Source organism: Lagopus muta, chromosome 8 (genome assembly GCF_023343835.1).
Source record: "Lagopus muta isolate bLagMut1 chromosome 8, bLagMut1 primary, whole genome shotgun sequence".
NCBI classification, from domain to species: domain Eukaryota; kingdom Metazoa; phylum Chordata; class Aves; order Galliformes; family Phasianidae; genus Lagopus; species Lagopus muta.
In genome coordinates this window covers 20,708,862-20,723,984 of record NC_064440.1, presented here as the reverse complement: position 1 = coordinate 20,723,984, position 15,123 = coordinate 20,708,862, and the positions used below count along the sequence as shown (strand labels likewise).

The 15,123-nt window shown below is 51.8% G+C and overlaps 2 protein-coding genes across 5 annotated transcripts; both read right to left on the bottom strand.

Annotated features, from left to right (window-relative positions):
• Positions 1-54: 54 nt before the first annotated feature.
• On the bottom strand, positions 55-3,733 carry HOXD9 (homeobox D9). 4 transcript variants are annotated; one of them, XM_048953517.1, is made up of 4 exons: positions 3,535-3,733; positions 1,685-2,882; positions 1,004-1,290; positions 55-586 (listed from the first exon to the last, which is right to left on the bottom strand). In XM_048953517.1, the coding sequence occupies exons 2-3, from the start codon at positions 2,340-2,342 to the stop codon at positions 1,049-1,051; spliced, it is 900 nt and encodes a 299-aa protein (XP_048809474.1). In that variant the 5' UTR covers positions 2,343-2,882; positions 3,535-3,733; the 3' UTR covers positions 55-586; positions 1,004-1,048. The 4 variants fall into 4 exon arrangements, with proteins under 4 accessions (XP_048809474.1, XP_048809475.1, XP_048809473.1 ...); XM_048953518.1 differs by having other exon boundaries at positions 55-510; XM_048953516.1 differs by having other exon boundaries at positions 55-1,290; positions 1,685-2,514; positions 2,750-2,882; positions 3,535-3,731.
• A 1,833-nt stretch (positions 3,734-5,566) lies between these two features.
• Positions 5,567-8,627, bottom strand: HOXD10 (homeobox D10). The gene is made up of 2 exons (XM_048953514.1): positions 7,763-8,627; positions 5,567-6,431 (listed from the first exon to the last, which is right to left on the bottom strand). The coding sequence occupies exons 1-2, from the start codon at positions 8,502-8,504 to the stop codon at positions 6,154-6,156; spliced, it is 1,020 nt and encodes a 339-aa protein (XP_048809471.1). The 5' UTR covers positions 8,505-8,627; the 3' UTR covers positions 5,567-6,153.
• Positions 8,628-15,123: the final 6,496 nt, after the last annotated feature.

The following is a 15,123-nucleotide window of genomic DNA, read 5'->3' as shown; positions in this document are numbered from 1 at the left end:
GAAAATTAAAAAAAGAAACGGAAAAAAGGAAAAAAAAAAAAAAAAGAAAGAAAAAAGAGAGAGAAAGAGAGAATAACACCGTTTGGTTCGTTGGCTCCGCAGGAGCGATGCGGGAATATTCCGTAAACGATCCCAAGAGATGCCCGTGGAAGCCGCGGTCCGCCCGCTCACACAGCGGCGAGGCGGAGGGCCACCCCCCTGCCCCCCCATCCGATGCCCCCCGAGCGGCCGCAGCCCAAGCGTGGGGTCTGAGCGCGGCGCGGGGACGCACACAGTTCCGCTCTCGATCGGTCACGACAGCCTTTATTGTGTTAGAACGGACACAGATACAGCAGGTCGGCAGTTAGAGACGTGGGGTGCGCACAGCATTCACCGGCCCGGGGCTCGGGAAACGTGAGGCCTATTGCAAATGGCTTCGAGTCGGAGACGACCTCCTAACGGTGCACTAAGGGGGCGGCGTGGGGGGGCATCCCGTGGCCTCGCGGTGGCATCTATTGCAAAAATTTAGACCTAGAAAGCAGAGGTTGGGGCGAGATTTCCTCTCAGTGAATCGCGGACGACGCAGCGCTGCCGTCGATTGAAGCCACTGTGATTTAATATATATTTTGTTATCGTTATTCTAATTACTTTCCTTACCTTTATTTTGGCAAAGGAACTACCTAACTACATCACTTGTAAGAGACATGTCGAACACTTAACATCAGCTAAAGTCCCCGAAGCTAACGTGCACTCATAACACCACCGACCGAACGGCCTGGGGGGAGGAGGGGGGCAAGCGACTCTGCAAACACGTCGGCGAGCAAGACAACATTTCCCCAAATACCTGACACAGACCACGTTTCACTTCTACCTAAAAAAGACCCGATTGATTTAACGATCCTGGGGCGGGGGCGCGGGGGGGGTGGGGGGGAGGAGAGAAGCACGCGGGGCCGAGGGGGCAGGGGAAGCATAAAACCCGACCGAACCGAAAATAAAAATACAAATAAAAAAATACAGCCCCAACCTCAGCCCCAGAGCAGCGTTCCCCGGCCGCATTCCCACCCCGGCGTTAGTCTCCTTTATTGCCTTTCTCCTTGTTCATCTTTTTCATTTTCATCCGTCTGTTCTGAAACCAGATTTTGACCTGTCTCTCGGTGAGATTTAGAATCCTAGCTACTTCGTAGCGGCGGTCGCGGGTGAGGTACATGTTAAAGAGAAACTCCTTCTCCAGTTCCAGAGTTTGATACTTAGTGTAGGGACAACGCTTTTTCCTCGTCGAACGAGCGTGGATCCAGTTTGCCGCGGGGTTATCTGGAAAAAGGGAGGCACAGGGAAGGGATGGGGAGCGGAGGGGGGGGGGGGGGGGGGGGAGAAAGGTCGTTAAATTAATTTAACGAAGGATGGACTGTTTTCACAACTTCGGGAGAATTATCATAAAAGCCTTAATGCCCCGGTCTGTTTACTGTACAAATGATGTCTTGATGGTAGGTGGTTATGTGGAGTCTTTTATGGGTGCTTGTTGCTGCTCGCGCTGGGGTAGGCGTCTAGACGTTTTTATAGGTTAGTAAAACTATCAGTTTTGCACATTCGAGCCTTACAGGTTTCGGCAATAAATCAAAGGGGCAATTTCTTTCTTTCTTCCTTTCTTTCCCTCGCTCCCTCTCTCCTTGCCGCTCTTCCCCTCTCGCTCCCCTTCCCCACTTACTTGGGTCAAGTTGCTGCTGCTTCTCCTCCTTCGGCTCTCCGCCGGGGCCGGGGCTGTGGCTGCAGGCGGCGGGCTCCTTGGCGCTGCCGGCGGCCGCCTTCTCTCGGGGCTCCGGCAGGAAAGCGCCGCACGTGTATTCGGGCACGGCGATCCCCTGGGACTCTCGGGACGAGGAGCACTCAGTCCTTTTGGAGGAGGAGGAGGAGGAGGAGGAAGAAGAGGAGGCGGCTGCTCCCGTCTCCGGCTTTATCCCGTAGTGGCGCCCGGCGGAGGAGCCCGAGCCCGAGCCGGACGCGGAGCCGCCGCCGCCGCCGCCGCCGCCGCCGCCGCCGCCCGGGAAGCCCGGGAAGGGCTCGATCCAGGAGCGCACGTAGCGGCCGGCGTCGGCTGCCCCTAAGTGGGGCTGGTGCATGTAGGGGTGGTAGATCCCGGTCATGGCCGCGGGCGGCTGCGGGTGAACCGTGGACCAAGAGGTGGAGAACACGGTGGATTTTGGTGCAAAGCTACAGGAGGAAAAATCGGAACTCTCTGCCACACCTGATGGCCTGGAGGTCGCACTGTGACCCCCCTGGACGAATCTACTCCCGTAAACTTCTTCGCTTTCATGGCCTATGAGAGAATCGACATAATAGTTACTTATGGTGCCACTAGACGACATTTTAGGCTCCCCTCTTACTCATATAAAAGGTTACACTGTTAACTGTATATGATACCCTCCCTGAGAACAATCGTAGTATTTTGCAGACTGCAACCCTCAACCATTGGTTGCGGAGCCCACGTGATCATATTTACCAATACTGCGAGTAAATCAATCCGCTAAACTGGGGCTGCTGTGATTAAAAAAAACAAAAAAAAATCATCATCAACAACAGCACCGCACCGCGCGGCGCACCCGGACCGCTCTGGGGCCGCCCGCCCCGCACCGCCCGCCCCGCACCGCCCGATGCCCGATGCCCCTTCCGAGCCCACCCTGCCCGCTCCCTGCCCGCTCCCTGCCCGTGCCCTTCCCGGGCCGCGCCGGGCGTGGCCGCGCCGGCAGCCCACGGCCGCGGACTATTTCTTCACCTCCTCCGAGTGATTTCTGCCATTCATTTCTTAATCAATGAGAGGCAGGGTGTTTAAATACATCCAACAGCCTTGGCTTGCTAATCACACTCCGAGCTGCCGAGGAAACCCGCTGGGAAGGGGGGATTCTTGCCTGTAAAAACAAACCGTCGCAAGCTGGGACTGTAACGACTTCTCATAAAACAGGAAAATGTTACAGTAAAAGCACATTGCGGCACTTCCATATTTCAGAGCGTGTGCGGGTATTATTATCCGTCCCCGTCCCCCCGTCTTTCCCCCCCCCGGCAGAAAGTTTCCATGGGAAGGATTCGCGTTTTGAAAGAGATGCCCATTGTGTTGTTTTAAAACAGGTGGAAGACCTCTGTAATGATTTTATGCCTTTCAATAAAAATTTTATGAGGTGTATTTGATTATAGATTAATGTGTCCCTAATAAAATGGACGGATGGAAACAGCAAAACCCGCGTCTCCGAGCACGACCGACGTGTGGCCGAGCGCACGCTGCCGAACGGGGCCGCGCTGCTGCCCGGGGGCTGAGGGGAGAGGACTGCAGGGGCTGCAGGGTCTGAAGGGGCTGCAGGGGCTGCAGGGGCTCTTGCCCTCCGCCCTCCGCCCGGCCCCGGCTCCGCCGCCGCCGAGGTCAGGGGAACCCAGACCGGCCCGCGCTGCCACGTTCAATGCCTACGGGGGATTTTCGGCCGCGCCGCTTTCTCTGCCTCCTCTCCCCTGCCCGAGCCCGCTATCCTTCCTTCCCCAGCGCCTGGTTAGCGCGGACAACCAGATTACCCGCGCCGTGCTGCGCCTTTCTGCTCCTCCGAGAGAGGGAAGGTGCTGTGTCGGAATCTGGAGAAAACGCACACAGTTAGAGTGGAGCCCGCAGCACGGCCCGCTGAGGACACAAACAACAGCACTGCGAAAACACTTCCTACTAGCGGGCCGGTATGAGGAAGGGACCGAAATTCCTGTTTATTTAATGATTTATTACTCTTCTAGGTTGTTTTCTTCCTTTTTTTCCCCCCTTTCTTTCTTTCTTTCTTTTTCTTTCTTTTTTTTTTTTTTTCTTTTTTTCTTTTTTTTCATTTTCTCTTTTTATTTTTACTGTCCGGCTTTGCCCATCTCGCTCTCGCCTTTCTTCTGCATTTCAGTCTCTCCTCCTCTGTTACTCCTGTGGCAGCGGGCGCATGGCGGGGCGGCCCTGCCGCATACATACGGGTTGGTACGGACTGGGGCGAACCTCCCTTCTGTGTACGTGGAGCACCCGGTGCGGAGCAAGGAAATGAGCTCCCACCACTGAACTCCTCGGGTGATGCAGCGAGCACCTCTAAAGGGGGGAAGGGGGGAAGGGGGAGGGAAGAAAAAAGAGGGTTCAAACGCACGCAACGTTGAAAGAGATGGGCTCTGAGCAATGCTTTGTTGTTTGTTTTCGAGACGGGAGCGAGAGCAGCGTACCTATGTGCCCCCGCAGCTCCGAAACGGTGCCGCTCTGGGTGGGGGAAGCAGCCCTCTGCCCTGCGAGGAGGCACGAGGAGACATCTCTTGGATCCGACAGCCGAGAGCGGGGAGCAGAGCCGCGGGGCGGGCAGGGCCGGTGGCACCAGTTCAAGGACGTGGGCACTGCCTTTCTTATCTCCACGTAGAAACCGCGCAGGGGAGGAATGGGCGTCGGTGGGCAGCGGGCGGCCGGGGGGAGGCACACGCCGTTCTCCCGCACTGAGCGAAGGTGAACGCGTGCCTACGGATTTGCACTTCAGCTCGGAGTCATGTTCATTTGCAAGCCGCTCTGCTCGGCGCTGCCGCTCGCTCCCACCGCGCCCTTCCTCAGCCGCCAGCTGCCCCTGCCCGGATTTTTCAGCCGCGCACAGAAAGGGTTAAGAGTCGTGAAGTTCACGATCTGGATGTGCGCCGCTAACGCGGAATTGCGTGGAAGAAAAAGGGCTCCGAGCACGGCGAGGTGGTGCAGGGCCACAGAAAGCGGGGCTAGGAGGGCGGCTGCTGCGCTGCCGGGAGCTGCGCTGCTCGGAAAAGCCCAGCTTTAGCAGATGTGGGGGACATTTCCCCGTGCAGCGCCTTCCGAAGGCCCACGGGCTGGCCAAGGAGCCCTCTCCTTACCATTCGGTTGTGCCAGCTCCGTTTTTGGCACGATGGGCTTTTTTTTTTTTTTTTTTTTTTTTTTTAATCGAGTAAAGACACGAAATCAGGATCTACACACTGTAATCACGCAGTGACTGATATTTTTAAAATCAACATCCGAGCGTCAAATAAAATGACACGCATATTGCTGACAGCTTGTAGTAGAAAGATTTTTTATCACTTACCATTTATGAGTTGATTGGATGAGGATGTCCAGTTTAGGTCATAATATTTTACAACTTTTTTTTTTTTTTCCTCTTTTTCCTTTCTCTCTTTCCCTACATTTTTTTTCCTTTTTCTTTTTTTTTTTTCTTTTTTTTTTCCTCTTTTGTTTTCTGCATTCTGATTGACAGACTGCGAGCATCACAACATTTTATCAATTAATCATTTGTTTACAGACACGACTAGAAATGATTAGGGTTTACATCATTTCCCGCCCCAGTCTCCTCCCCACCCCTAAAACAAGGGAAGAGGAAAAAAAAAAAAAAAAAACAAAGAAAAGAAAAGAAAACAAAGAAAAAGGGAAAAAGAAAGACCGAAGCCTAGGCAGAGACACACAAAGAGCAGAACGTGGAGGAGAAGGAGCACCAGGCCCAGGAGCTGCTGGCGAGGAAGGCTCAGGAAACCAACCTGCATCCGCAATGGGAACGTTTGTAGAAAACCAAAGGGACCGCAGTAGTTTACAGAGTTTATTGCATTATACATGCGAACAGAACATGCACAAGAAGGACATATTGCTGCTGAACGACTACTATTCCACATATGCACCACAAGAAAATGTCTACAATGGAGAAGAATGAAAGATTCCATTTTACGAAGGACGACCTCTAAGTTCATTTGCGAGGATAGTTACATTATGATGTGCTTCTCTTTCCCCCCGCCCCCAAAGTTTCCCCCCCTTTTTCTTAAAGTATTGAATGTACTCCAAACGTTATGGCCCGTGTAACAGCCCCACATAAATACCATTTTGTTAGTAAAAACATGAAAAAAGTCACATTGCTTGGATGTTCGACAGTTCCAATAAGTTAAGACCAAATGATAATATTCAATAATAGTTACCCTGCATTACGATGAGAACAAAAATAAATTACACGTGCTAGGTTTTATATATACTCGTCATAGTAATACATATTCACTTGCAGCGCTAAAAGAAGGACGAAGAGTCACATTCTACCAGAAAATAAAAGGAAAAGGACGGTTCTGCCAGAGTCTCTCCCACACGTGGCCCCGGCGGTGCCGTGCCCACTGCTCGCTGTTGCCACCCCCGGGAACGCCTTAGGAGAAGGTCAGATTAGCGGTCAGTTCTCGGATTCGGTTCTCCCTGCTCATCTTCTTGAGCTTCATTCTGCGGTTTTGAAACCAAATCTTGACCTGCCTGTCAGTGAGGTTTACGCTCTTACTGATCTCTAGGCGGCGCTCTCGGGTGAGATACATATTGAATAAGAACTCTTTCTCTAATTCCAGTGTTTGGTGTTTAGTATAAGGGCACCTCTTCTTTCTGCCACTCTTTGCAGTTAGCCAATTGCTCGTTGGAGTATCGGACTTGATTTCCTCTATCAAAATCAAAGAAGAAGAAGAAGAAAAAAAAAAAAAAATGAACACCCCCTCCGGCTGTAAGCGCGTACCCTTGGCCATGACCCCTCCGCAGCGTCTGGCAGCCATGGCGGATGTGCGCGGAGCTGCTGCGCGGGGCGCTGCGGACGGGGGCAGCGGCGGTGGCCGCATCCCTCTCGGCCCTTCCCAGCGCCGAGCTGCGGCCGTGCGAGGCCGGCCGGGTTCACCCTGTCTGCAGCGCGGCCCCGCGCCCGGCCCGGCCCGGCCCGCAGCCCCGACCCCCGCCCGCTGCGTGCCCAAATGCCCCGCTGCAAAATGCCCCCGCCACGCGCCTGGGGCAGCACCCCCCGGCCGGCTGAGCCGCAAAAGCACACCTAGGAGCAAAAACACGGACATTTTCCCAGCCCCAAAGATACACGTGAAATTAACGCCCTCTGCCTCGCGGGTTTTTGTTGTTGTTGTTGGGTTGTTTGGGTTTTTTGCCTCCATTTTCCTTTTAGGTTCTATTTCCCCTCCACACACACACCACCAGAAATCTCACACTATCCTAGAGCTGGACTGGCAACTATAATTCATAAAAAGAGGATCTCCATGCACACGTAGGGTAAAAATCGACCTGAAGGATGCAAAGCGCGTTTTTATCAGACAGATTTTCCCGTTTTTTGATTCCTCGCCACAGGCTGCTCGAAACGAAGGCTTTTGAGCTCTTTTAAAGGGAAAATAAAATCAGAGAAGCACCACCTTTACCTTTCACACGCATTTCAAAATAACGCTGTGCTTTTTGGAGCCGAAGCCAAGGTTCTCCCCAGCACCACATCCGCACAGTGCACACTCTGCTCACGCAGGCAGCGGGGCTGCTGCCTTCATTGTGCGTTTGTTCCCAACTTCCCCCAGCCTGGTAGCACCTATCCCTCACCTATTTTAACGGCATCGTAATTAACTTTAAACGCAATCAAACCGCAGCCGGCCTCGGTGGCGAAAATCAGTGCAATATTACAAGAGGAAAGTTGCGCCGCTCGTATTTTACAACCTCCAGAGCTGCTTTTTAAAAGGAATTTGGCCGGTTTGGGCTGCAGCAGCGCACTAAGGAGCACACGGAGCTACCCCGCACCGCAGAGAAGGGCTGCATGCACAAGGGAGGCACGGCTCAAAGCAAACCTTCGGACCCTTTTGCGTGGCGTTTTTCGCCTGCCAAAATCTTCGCAGACGCAGCACCTGCAGCCCCACACTCCTCCCCGTGCAGTGGGGTGGCCGCGGGCTCGTCAGGGCAGCGGGGAGCTGCGTGGTGCCGGATCTCGGCACGGCACGGCTCAAGCTCGGTAATACAGACCTTTAGTCTCCTTCTCCTGGACCTCGGGGCTGGACACGGAGCCTTCGGGCAGGCAGCTCCTCTCGTCTTGCAACGTGGACTTGGGCTCGGGACTTTCCACTTGAGAGACTTTAGCCGCGCCGTCCTGGCCGTTCGGGTTTTCATTCATTTTCTTTTCCATCTGAAGTTGAGAAGATAGCTGCGGTTTGGAGCTGCCGCGAGGGTTTAACTGTAACATTACGGTTGAACTCGTTTCAGGGCTATTATTGTACTCTTGGGTTTTCCCAGTGGCGTAGGTCTGGCTCAGTCTAAAATATCCTGGGACGGGAACCTCGGGGTTCTCAATGGGGCATGATTCAGACACCAGCCTCTGGTAGGAAGGGACGTCTGAAGAAATGAGTTTGGTTCTCTTATCGGAATACATGCAGCAATTGCTTTCTTCTTTAATATTTGTAGTGAAGGAACAAGTGGGGACCTGCTGTGTAACAGGTTGCTCTATTCGACAAGATCTGTTCGGATCTGTCCAACTGTCTACTTGAGGTATATAAGGATGTACATTCATACCCATATTTTGGTGATTAACTTCTCTTTTAGCCAGAGACGGTAGGAGTCCACAGGTTTGCATCCCATAAGTCCCAATGTCTGTGCTAGGTGGCATATACATGCTGGCGCTGTTGGAGTAGAAACTGTCACTCCTGCACGCACTGATGAGAGAATCTACTAAAAAAGTATTAGCGGCAGGAGAGCTGTTGGGAAAGGACATTTTGGGGAGGAATTTGAGGAAGAGAGATTGTGTCCTTTGTAGGCTGACATCTCTAGGAAAACATTCCCGTGTAATTGCGGATGCCTCCGCGCGACCACATGACAGCCGGGCCAATGGCAGCGCCCGCCGCCCCGCGCCCCGCCGCCCCGCCGCTGACGCTCCCCGCCGCGCCGCCCCGCCGCGCCCCGCCGCGGTCAACAGCGACCCCTAGGCCGCCGCCGTGGCACCGCACCGCGCCCGGCCCCGCGCTGCGGCACCGCGCCGGGCCCCGGCCGCGGCCCCGCTCCGCTCCGAGCGGCGCCGAGCCGCTCCAAGCCGCGCCGAGCCGCGCAGAGCCGAGCCGAGCCGCGCCGCCCCGAGCCGAGCCGCGCCGCGCGGGGCCGGCCCTGCCGCGTCTGGAAGCAGCACGGCTCTGCTCGGCTCGGCGCGGCCCGGAGCGCAGCGGCCATCGTGCCTCCCCTCGCCGTGGCAGCATCGCTTCCTGACAAGTGCGAGGTACAAAAGGTTGCGGAATTTATTAATGCGTATTAAGAAGAATCAGGGGCGATCAATAAAATCCTCATCTACATTCTTGGGCGACTTGGTAATTTTCTTGCTTCTGGAGCTTTTTAAAGAGTTATACCCTCTGTTGCCACACACGGGAAGATATTTTATTAGCAAATCAATCGAGACTTTGTAAAGGATAAGATTAATAGTTAAGATTTAGCATAATGGCGTTCGCGTTATGAATTATTGAAAATTATACTATTGATTTTTTTCCTCGCTGCTCACCGAGAAGGTCAATTTTTGTTTTAACACAAATCGTCAAATATTAAAAGCCATACTTTTGTCAGAAGTTGGGGTTTATAGTTGCGATGCATTCCTCGAATTATTTCACAACGCCTCGTGAAAAGAAAATAAAAATGAATGTGTTTTCTCTTGCCCTGGAAACTGAAAGCACCACACAGATCATCCCCCCTTCTGCAGCACTGCTGCCAGAAGCACGGAGCGCCAAGCCCTCACTGCCTCCGCTCCAGCAACTTTTTCCTTTCCTCTCTTGCTTCATTTTATTTTATTTTGGGGAAGAACGATCAATGCTGATGGAATATAGAGAAATGATGATAGAAGTACGAGGGGTAACGCTGAGTGCCTGCACGGCAAGTGAGATTTCCGCAGCTCAGCGCTCTCAGCGCGTTTTATTGTTTTTCCCCCCACTCCGAACCCATATTTACACCCGAACCTGTTACATTTTAAACAGTGTTGGCACCAACTCTTCTTTCACTCTTTTTCCTTTGCTTTCCTTTCTCTTCCCTTCCTTTTCTTTCTTTCTCCTCTTTATTTCACACCCTCGGCCCCCACCCCACCCCCCCCCGCCCCATTTTCTTTATTTCCTTCTTTCTTTTTTCTTTTTCTTCCCCCCCCCTCCCCCCTTTATTTAATCTGTCCCCAACCAGGGGCCGGGGCCGGGGACTCCCCCGCAGTGAACTTGTTGGTGGTTCCCGTGCCAGACGCACGGGCCGCTGTGGGCCCTCTCCGCCCGAAGAACCCCGCCGGCTCCACAGCGCAGCTGCACGGGGAAGGATTTTTAAATCCCTACCCGCGCCCTTTGCCCAGCTCCAAACACGCGTTTTCCAGCAGCGTGGGCTCCACTTCTCCCCGGTTTCCCGGCGCTCGGCTGCTGCACGCTCTCCCGCACACTTTGCGTGGCTGGAAACAATAACCCCATTTAAAATTTCGCTGTGGCAATGAGACAGACCCTTTTAAAACCTTATCGCAGCTGTTCAAATACAACATCATTGTCAGGTTAAGAGGCAGCGCCTTTTATAGCTGCCGTCCCCAGCTCCTGTGTTGCCGCAGTTTAAACATTACCTTCCTCGATCCGCCGCCTCCCGGCTCGGCGCTGCCCCGCAGCTCTCCGCCACCGCGCTCCGTGCGGGGAAGGGGCAGCTACCGGCTCGGCGCATTTAAGATCACGATCAGAGCCATTGCTAAGATTTGCCCGAGCCGGGGGAGAGCTGCGGAGGAGCCTCGGAGCGCCGCGTCCCCCCCCTCGCTTTCTAGCAATTTCCTCTTCTCCAACAACAGCCCGGACGACCCACAGAGTTTAAAGCCACCAAATACTATTTTCCTCGACGCGGTTTAAGGCTTGACTGTGACATCTAATCGGGAATTTTATGCCCATCAAACGGCTCTTTCGTAATCTTTATTTACTCTTTCGGGGAAAAGAAAAAAAAAAAAGAAAAAAAAAAAGGAAAAATAAAAAAGAAAAAGAAAAGGGGGTCCCAGAAACCCCCCAGCCGCGGGCGGAGCGCGGAGGCCCGCGGAAAACTGCGCGGCAGCGGAGGTGCAGGCGGCCCTGGCTGTGCCCCCCCGGCAGTGCTGAGCCGGCCCTGCGCTTAGACGGAAGGGCTCTTTGATTTTTGTAATTGAAGATATGAATTTCTTCCGTGCCACCGCACGGAAAGCGAGATGATGGCTGTGATGATCGTGATTTAAATTTCGTATTCAGGGCCGTCAAACAGCTCCGAAAGGACCCCTTCGCCCATGATAAATCACGAGGGGGGTCTGAGAAACGGGCAGCGACTTTTTATTGAAAATGAACAGAAGGAAAGTTTAAGTTTGATGTAAATAGAAGTTGAATAAACATGCGAGAGCCACTGGGGAGCTGGAGACTTAGGCTCTGGGCATTTAATGTCACTATTGTTTTAAATCATATTAAAATGGAATCAAGTAATTAACATTAATAAATAAATCAATATCGTGCAATAAATGAGATATACAGTCTACATTAATATAAAGGTTTTGCTCTCAGAGCCCCATATTTTTCCGAATGAGGAAAGGAAAAAAAAAAAAAAAAAAAGCCCAACCAATGGCTCCATGCAGATGTAAATTACTGTTTGTAATAAAGCATAGGTGGACATTACAGATTTCTCCTCTAGCAAATGTCAGGGCTAAAACCCGGAGGTTACCAGACGTGCCGGTGGGCTTTCATTTCACCGCCTTATCTTCCTAAACCTTATTACTCGTGATATGATGTTTTTCTCGACCGTGCTGACGATTCCCATCGTTGCAATTTGCCGTGTTTGTGTCTCATTATAGGGGGGGATGGGATGGGAGAGGCTGGATATTTCACAGATGCCTTCAGTAACAAAGGTATTGCGAGAAATATCTGCCTTTAAAAATAGGCTTGAGCCCAGGAAGCTTTTAGTCAAATTGCTTTCATTTACTTGATTCCAGCATTTTATTTAGGTCTTTAAGTGCGCGGGCTGTATATTTTATACCGCTCTGTTACACGGCGGGGAGATTGAAGAATAGTTTTTATTTAAAGGAAAAAAAAAAAAAAAATACATGTATTGGCTACAGTATTGTGACCTTGCTTCTTTTAATAACGCAACTGTCACTCTGCCCAGAGCTCCGTGTGCCACGTTTTCATAGAAAGAGTCGGCGACTCGGCCGGGGGCTCGGATTCCCCAGATGATTTTGACCGCGGATGGGGTACAGGAACGCCCTGATGCCACTACGCCTTTTCCTAAATACAACACCTTATAAAATAAACCAAATTCCTCGCCGCCCATCGCTTCAGAGGTGCTGTTTCTGCTGTGGGAAGCGCACGGCAGCACCCTCTCTACTGCAGCTTCGCCTGCAGCCTCAGCCTCCCCCTGCCGTATTCCCTATTTCCGCGCAGGGGCACAGCCTTATCCTTACAGGACTTTGGCGTGCAGACCGGTCGAAGATCCGGCCGCAGCCCGACACGTCTGATTTTCGGCAGACTGCTGCCGAATCTGAGGTTCAATCAGCAAAGAGGCAAATGCCCTTCTCGCCCTCCTGAAGGGACAAGCTCAAAGGCGTTCGGAAATAGCTCCTAGCCTTTTCTTTCTGAAGGAATAAAGCAGAGAAACGAGGAGGGGAGGGGGAGAAGGATACAAGAGATGACAGACTCTGACAGAACCGTCAAGTTAACAAGCTGAATTAAAAAAAAAAAGAAAAGAAAAGAAAAGAAAAAAAAAAAAAAAAAGGAAAGGAACAAAGTGGCGTTCCCGTATTCAAGGTTGTGGTGGTTGGGTTTTTTTGTTGCCTTTTTTTTTTTTTTTTTTTTTTTTTTTTTAATTAACAACACACCCGGCTCCAATCAGCCGTTCACATCCTCTGAGAGCGGCCGCGCTAATTGCGAGGGGCTGAAGCTTCACGTGGGAGCCCTAAGGCGCTGGGGTCGGTGCGGGCTCTCCTAAGAAGCCCTGAATGCCAGGAAAACAAACGGGAAAACTTTGGTGAATATTCCCCTTTCGAAATAGGTATCTCCGCCGAGAGCAGAGGGGTTCCTCCGGGCTCAAAGGGGCTCAAAGGGGCTCTCGTGGTGCCGGAGACCCGAGGATCCGAGGCTACACAATGCCGTTTGATCGCAGACGGAAAGGCTATTTCTAGGAAACTGTTAACAATGAACTTCTAAAAAAAAGCAACAACAAAAAAAACCAAACAACAACAACGAAAAACCACCCCCAAACCCGGCGGACGGAGTGCCAACAAATGCTTTCACGGGATGTGGGGCTCTGGCAGCGAGGAACGCGGCTGAGGAAGCAGAAATAGATTTCGGTGAATCCCACAGCTGAGCAGAGAGAAGCGGAGCCCTTTCCTGGGGACATTCTGAGCAAAAGTGTGCATTGGAGGACAAAAAGACAGAGCATGGAACAGCAAAACGGAACGCGTTCGGTCGCTGGAGAAAGCCCAGGGAATTCATAAGCTCCGCTTTAATTTTCTAATCTCTAGTTTCATTTTAATAGATCTCCGTAGTGTTGTTAAGGAGAGGGATTGCAATCAGCAGAACCTTGGCAAGGTGATGTTCGGATATTAAAAACGTCTTCTTTCGCTTTAGTCTCTGTCTGTCTATAAAAAAAATAAGCTCTCTCAGCACCTCGCGTCAAAGCCGCGTTTAAATAAAATGCGTTTTTTAAATTACACTTTCTGTATCGAAAGGTTTATTTAAAAAAAGCCTTCAGTAAAAAAACGAAAGATAAACAGTGGCAGCGCCTGGGATTTAAATTACTTTTGTTCTATCCGCGTTGAGGCCGTACTGAAAGGAGTAAATAGGTTTTCGTTCTAGGGAACGAATTCTGAATATCGTTGGGTGTGTTTTTTTTCCCTTTAAAATTATGGGATTTTTTTAAAGCTCGGATGCGTTATAAAAGATTACGAGCACCAAAATTTCTTTTAAATTGGCATATTTCTCGAGCACGTCACGGTTACGGGTTATTTGTTTAATAAATCTTTTTGATGCTTTATTTTCTCATTTGGAAGGCCCTGAAATCTTCTCGTTACTTATATATTAGATGTTTTATTAGCGGTGGAATTATTATTAGGAGGAAATATACCGGAGCACGAGGACGGCGCAGTGCAGCAGCGATGCGCCCTCGTGTGGCTCCGGGTGGAGGAGCAGCCGCCTCCCTCCCGGCCACTCCATTCGCTGTCGGTCACGGCTTTCTCCCTTTCTTTTTAAATAGAAACCTAAAGCTGCTATAATTGAGCATTTATGCAAGATTAATGCCGGGGTGGTTAGGTTTCCGCGGCCCTCTTTTGCGGTGTGGGAGCTTTTTAAAGGGATCGGAATCCCCTAAGACGACGCTTAGAGCACCGCGGGGAACGGAAAGCGAACGCCCTGCTCTCGCGCTGTGGATTGGGACTCGGGAGAGACGCGAGAACGCTGCTGGAAGGTTGGGAGGAATGAAATCCGCGCCGCTCCGAGAGCTTCTAATTAATGGGCTTTGTGGGGAACGCGCAGCCGGGGGAAAACTGCCGAAATTGCACCTCCTCGCTACACTGCCAAGCGTTTCTCGCCGCCTCCGCTTTTTAGCCGGAGAGACAAAAGCAGTATTTGTTTCTCAAGGATTATTTTCTTTAAAATAAAAAAGAAGAAGACGGTCGGGGAGTTGCCGGGCCCGGCAGGGGAAGGGTCGGGGCGCAGGGCCGGCAGGGCTTTCCGCAGCGTTGCGGGGCGCTGCCATAGCCGTGTGAGTGCGTGTGTGGGGAGTGAGGGTGAGCGAGAGAGAGGGAGACGGAGAGAGGGTGGGTGGTGGTGGTGGAAAATAACAGAGGAACCTTAAGGCGCCTAATTATTCAGAAAGGTTAAAGGTGATGACCTTGACATTTTGGAAGTTCAAAGGCATACACTTATGTTTTTCTTGCTAAGGGGTTTTTGAAATTTTTCCTTCTTAGCCGCGCCTCCCTCCGCTTCCATCTCTCGATTTTTTTTTTAATTCTAGGGCCGCTCCTGACTCATTCGCGCACTTTTGCCTTCCGCGAACACGAGCGTAGCGAGAGCCGCTCCGTCCTATTCAAAAAAGCCAAATTCTTTTCTCACCCCTCGCCTTTATTGCACATTGCGGAAATCTCTTTTTCACCCACCAGAAGGTGTATAATATAACCCAATTAAGCTGTTTAGAACCTCGGCTTTTATGGTGTTGTCTAGACAGTTCAAGGTTTTGCAAACAGCCCAGCCGGGTCACGAAGCACAAAGCGGGGGGAACCTCCGCCGGCCCCCGCGCAGCCCCGCGGCTCCGAGACCCACCCCTCCGCTCCGCAGGTTTTTCCTCCCCACGAGCGCCGGCACTTTATAGCTCCCTGTTGTCTCAGCCGCTCGGAGCCCTCG

Coding starts and splice junctions, on each gene's coding strand:
- HOXD9 (XM_048953517.1), bottom strand. CDS start 2,342: ATGTCGTCTAGTGGCACCATAAGTAACTATTATGTCGATTCTCTCATA. Junction 1,291..1,684: donor GCAGCAGCAACTTGACCCAA/GTAAGTGGGGAA, acceptor CCCTTTTTCCAG/ATAACCCCGCGGCAAACTGG.
- HOXD10 (XM_048953514.1), bottom strand. CDS start 8,504: ATGTCCTTTCCCAACAGCTCTCCTGCCGCTAATACTTTTTTAGTAGAT. Junction 6,432..7,762: donor CCAGGAGAAGGAGACTAAAG/GTCTGTATTACC, acceptor TGATTTTGATAG/AGGAAATCAAGTCCGATACT.